Here is a 5,400-nt window from a genome sequence, read left to right as displayed (position 1 = left end):
AAGAAAAAAAAAGGGATGTGGACAAAATTCTCAAAATCAGTTGAAATGCTTATATGGGAGCCTATTCAGCGCACCCGTCATCTCCATCGTCGATTTTGACGCGGACTTAACAGAGCTTTTTGACTTTTTCAAAATGGACGGTGGAGATGACGGGTACGCTGTATAATTTTCGGCTTATATGATGCCATTCATCAAAACTTCTCTACTATGGGAGAAGCCACTAGCATATCTCATTTATAATTTGTGCACGTTCCCTGTACAACATATTAAAATCGGGAACTGATGTGTGGAACATGTTTAGCAAAACTGAAACATTACTACCCCGACACTTCCGAACCATATTAAAATACAGTCTATACCTTATCTATATAAGATACAACTTCATTTCCCTTCCCATATCTAAACTCCGTGTAATATAAACCTGCAACATATAAGTAAAAGCCTTGACAATTCCTGAGCTTCTTGTGTAGGCAAACCCCTCAGGACAGGAAATGTGACATCAACTGTTAGTACATTTCCTGGCAACTTGCAGAGAAACAAAATAAGGGATATCATTCGTCAGGCCGAAATAAAGTGAAACTTGCACTGGTCTCAGTCTTTGTAACCTGCATCGCAATAGGCACAAGCAAAATCAGCGGAAGAAACTCTCTTTCCGCCTTCCCATATTGATTAACAGTGCGAGGAGATAATGCTAATAGCTGATTCCACTTTCTATATCATGAAGCACTTTTGTTTTGCACTCGATTATAATACCTACCATTTGAGTACTGATTGATGAAGGATTAAGTGCATATACAGGATTAACTTATTGATGTCCTAGTTCTACAAAAAAAAAAAAAAAAATAATATTGATGTCTGTTATTGACTTGGATGTCATGTGATCTTGCCAGCCCTTACACTAATGTCTATTAGTCTGTATCAGAAACGCCAACAACAATATTTATTGTATAATTTTTCTACAGCTTAACTTCTTCTCAGATATTCAAGAAATGGTGCCATAATGTCTGACCATGTTTAGGTCTTATGTCCTAGTGGAGGTCAGTTTACAGATGTAATTAATATGAAATTTCACTTCTCTTGATTATATCAGCAAACAGAGATCCAAAACAAGTTTTAACAATAATGCCTTGATATCTGACCAACCGAGGTCAACAAGATTTAACAAGTCTACTAATGGATCATCAAAAAATTGCATAAAGATAGTAGCTCAAAATGTACATTAAAAAAGAGGTCATTTAATAGATAAAATCGAGAAAAAATGGAAATTCAATTTGTGTAATGAGCAAACCAGTAATCCAATGCAAGTTATTTGGCAAGATAAGTACAGTTTTCGTTTATCTTAATATAGAAAGAGAGAGTATACCAACCTCAGGAAGATTAGGAGCAAGAGATGTCCAAAGAATGGGGTCTACTAATGGATCAATCATATTGTAGTTAGTCAGCAGTGGTGCAGACAAGAATGGAGTCAATGGGTATGTATTCCTCTGGAGAGACAATCCACCACTCATTCCTAATGCAGCACTCAGTCTCTCATCCCCACCATCATGACTTGAGGGTTTCTCAATTTCCTTGCCATAGTCTTTTTTGTGGATCATATTTTTGTTTTCATTCTCGTCATTATCTGCATTCTTTTCTTGTTTAATTGATGCTTTCTCTTGCAAGCTTTTATAAGCCGCTGACCGTGACAAGATACTCATGGCAGAGACTCTGGCACCTTTCTGCTTTTCACCTTCATGGCAGACACCCAAACAGGGCATCTGGAATGGTTCAGTGGGCTGCGTTTCCCATTCCAATGTTTTTAGTTCACATCCACTATCTCCAGCGAAACCATGTTTTACATCCTCAGATGATTTTATGATGCCTTCCGCTTGACGAGTTTTGTTAGGACCCCACCACTTGATGTAACTTGTTAAATCAATCTTTCTTTCAATGCAAAACGTTCCTAAAAATTCATTTTCTGTTGCTTGATCATCTCCTGTGCCTTAAAATGACAAAAAAAAAGACAGAAACTTAGCACTCATTCAGGGAGTAATCCAGATGACAGGAAAGCCAGCAATTATCAGACAATTTTGGCAGATGGTGTACATGGAGACTGATTTAGCAGATCTCTCTTATTTAAAAAGCTCACAGTTTGGAATCTGCTGATGACGTACCATAATGGATGCTATTGAAGTATTCAGATCCACCCATGCGACCAAACGATGGCTCCCACCGGCTGTTATGTGATAGCATAGAATAAGTTTAAAAACAAGCTAAAATGAAACAAACTGGTATACTACAATAGGATATCTCACACCACAATGGACTGTAAATAAAACATGCAAGTATTATGTTAAGATCAGTGTTATAATTACTCCATGAGCATGCAGGCTAAACAAATTGTAACTACTGGTGATCAATTATCATATACAAGGCGCATTTTCATTGCTCGTTACCCTGTGTGGGATGGTGTACATCAGGAAAAAAAAAAAAAAGGTCTTTAACTAGATAAAAAGGACTAGATCAACATAAATTCAATCTTTACAAAACTCTGCATCTCTTAGGAGAAACATTATGCGCTAGGAAACCCTAAAATACTTATATGATGCATACAAGTAACATATAAATGTAAACATACCTGGAGAGTGCACGATATTTAGACATTCCTCTAGAGAAGCCACTGCTCTTCCTGCCAGAGAAAAATTACTATAAGAAATGTGCCAGCTATCAGATTGAGATATGTTCTTAGATCCAAACCTGCGAAGGGATGCAAGATATTCCTCCCTTGACACATTCTGCATTTCTTCGAGATCTCTTGTGTAATCAGTAACCTGCAGTGGGAGTGCAATTGAGAAAATGATACTTACTTTTACAAAAATGGTAAATTTAATTGCAAAAACAAATATTGAGAAGTCTTCAAATGTGACCACAAATATTTGTAGATGTCATGCATTTCCATATCTGGAGAAAGAATGAAAGTGAGGCCTCGATTTAAGAAACATACAGATGCATTCTCTGTCCACAGAGTGTATGATCCTCAATATAAAGAAAAGAAAACCCAATGTGCTAAAACACAGAAATGCTTCCATGCGAAACAAAAACAATGCAACAAATTTATGGAATCAACGACAATAATCTCACAGGGAAATTAATCAGAGTGCCGGGGCCCCAATATTTCAAGGCAGCAAGATCATAAGCTCTGGCTGCAGCCTCTTCATCATCATACGCCCCTGTAAATTACATATGCTATTCAAGGATCAACCCAAAATACGCACAATAACAAGTTCATTAAAGTATTTTAGAGAATTGAAGCCACCAACTTACCCAAGTACACTGAAATATTGAATTGCACGCCGACCGGTTCCATGCACAGCAGTAATTAAAATTAAGTTAGCAATCACAGATGTATACACAGATCCAGAGACGGGCACAAAAGATCATGTAAATAAACATATTTTGCAGAGAGAGAGAGACCTTGCTTTCCCTTCTTATTCTGGTTCTGGTTCCAGGTACTTTTATCCCAGAGATGAGCTTCGTAACGGCCCGTCCACCTATGCCTAGATTTGCAAAAAATAAAGTATAAATCAATCAGCTTTTACACTCAGAAGCTCTAATGTGCTTCTTTGCTTAATGTATACCAACAACAAGAACCGTTCATCACTTTCTGACTATTAAGCAATTAAATCGGTCATATTGTCAGCTAAGGCTCATACATTTCCTCAGGAACTAACAAGAAACTTCAATTCCAATTACTCAAATGTTCAAATGTTTTCCATTTCCAAACTAAATCATATATCTTTGGCTCGAAAACAAAACAATCTGCTTTGGGTCTTTTTAACCCAGTTTGTAACCAAAAAACAAAACAAAACAATCTGAATTGATACATAGATTTGTAAGGGACAGACTAACCGAGTGACTCCACGGTAAATGGAGCTCCGTTTTCCGGCGGCACAGGGAGGCATTTTGCTGATGCGCTCTTTGGCGGTGCAGCCTCTCTCCTTCTTAGCCTTCTTCAGCCCTCTGTAAAGCAACTGCTGATCGTTCGGCGCCGCTTCCGAGGCCTCCGCTCCTCCTCCTCCGCCGCCGCCGCTGCCGCTTCCGCTCTCGGTCTTGGGACCAGGATCCGACGACGACGAAGCCATACTTCAATTTCAACCAGAAACCCAAACCCTAGATAAAGAAATAGAGAAAGAGAGAAGGAGACTGTGATTGTGATCGTTGGGGAGTTTGTTTTGGACTACTCTCTGGTCTGCACTGTGGAGGAGAAAATCTACAGAGGACTGAGAGGAGAGTGAGGGAATGACGAGATGACGGGTTTGCCCTTGGTTTGGTTGTATGTGATAATTGAGTTGTTGAGGTTAAAAAGGTCGTAACGGCTAGGATGTAGGTCGGGGTAGTACCGTAATTTTCTGGTGCTTTGAAAATGTATGGAGGCCACATGGCTGCTGCTGCTCTTGGCAACGAGTCAAAAGAGAAGCCAGCTCAAAGGCACTGCAATCATTATCATCATTTATTGTTCATGTTGGGGAAACATAGTAGAGTGCTACTACTTTCTAAATTGAATGCATCAATGAAAAGATTCTGGACAATGAGTATGTAGCATAGTCACATTGACGTGCCATTAGTGGTTATATCTTTTCCGTGGCAATAAAATTCATCGTTTATTCTTCACACCTTTGCATTCCTTAGGGTTAGGGAAAAGAGGGGACAATGTCCGTCCGGAGAGAGGCTCCAAAGGCAAGGTTGTCACCTGAGTTTGTGTTCATTATGGAGGACCATCTTTACAATTAGGAACTACGCTACATGCTACAAGACTTTTGAGACTTGTACATTCCCCCACGGCCCCTGTAGGAGCGACACGTTGAGAACCAACCAGAGGGACAATCATTGCTTACTTATCGAGTGTGTGAAACCTATATATCGAATTAGCAAAAGGAGGTGAAACTTCACAACAAATTATTTATAACTTGAACCTGAACAAAATCTAATATAGGGCGCATCTAAACTTGATTTATCAACATGCGAGAATTCGCCTAGTAATGTAAATTAATATTAAAGTTTAATTAAACTTAAATGTATCTCTACTCTTACAAAAATAAAATTTAAACACAAGATCTCATCAAAACTTATTTTCTTTTTATAGGTGTCACACCCTTGAAGATGACTAGAGAAAATCCACTAAGTGTTGGTTAGTCTTGCACCACATTTAGTCGAATGAGAGGCAGCAGGAGGAGTTGCCAAGGAAGCAAGATTGGGGCATCAAGGGTGGGCGGATGGTGAGCACCAAGGGTCCCAGCAGGGTGCACACCTACGAGTCCAACAGGGTGCGCATCATCAGCACCCCAGGACTCAATAGGGTGTTCACAACAATTATGCACCCTAGGGTTCAGTAAGGGTGCGCTGCAGGGCTCAATAGGGTGT

General features: G+C 39.4%; 1 protein-coding gene across 1 annotated transcript; it reads right to left on the bottom strand.

Annotated features, from left to right (window-relative positions):
• Positions 1-290: 290 nt before the first annotated feature.
• LOC101308400 (AP2-like ethylene-responsive transcription factor At2g41710-like) lies at positions 291-4,232 on the bottom strand. Its single transcript, XM_004304295.1, has 9 exons — positions 3,889-4,232; positions 3,454-3,536; positions 3,304-3,312; positions 3,121-3,209; positions 2,737-2,810; positions 2,618-2,668; positions 2,154-2,215; positions 1,368-1,981; positions 291-605 (listed from the first exon to the last, which is right to left on the bottom strand). Exons 1-9 carry the CDS (start codon positions 4,119-4,121, stop codon positions 552-554), a joined length of 1,269 nt encoding a protein of 422 aa, XP_004304343.1. The 5' UTR covers positions 4,122-4,232; the 3' UTR covers positions 291-551.
• Positions 4,233-5,400: the final 1,168 nt, after the last annotated feature.

Source organism: Fragaria vesca, linkage group LG6 (assembly GCF_000184155.1).
Source record: "Fragaria vesca subsp. vesca linkage group LG6, FraVesHawaii_1.0, whole genome shotgun sequence".
NCBI lineage: Eukaryota > Viridiplantae > Streptophyta > Magnoliopsida > Rosales > Rosaceae > Fragaria > Fragaria vesca.
Note: the sequence above shows the minus strand (reverse complement) of the source record. Positions and strands in the feature narration are given on the sequence as shown.

What these genes read in the sequence shown, in the direction of transcription:
- LOC101308400 (XM_004304295.1), bottom strand. Translation starts at nt 4,121, where the DNA reads ATGGCTTCGTCGTCGTCGGATCCTGGTCCCAAGACCGAGAGCGGAAGC. An exon ending in ATTTACCGTGGAGTCACTCG is followed by an intron (nt 3,537 to 3,888) that starts GTTAGTCTGTCC and finishes TTGCAAATCTAG; the next exon opens with GCATAGGTGGACGGGCCGTT. An exon ending in GCACTCTGATTAATTTCCCT is followed by an intron (nt 2,811 to 3,120) that starts GTGAGATTATTG and finishes CTCCCACTGCAG; the next exon opens with GTTACTGATTACACAAGAGA.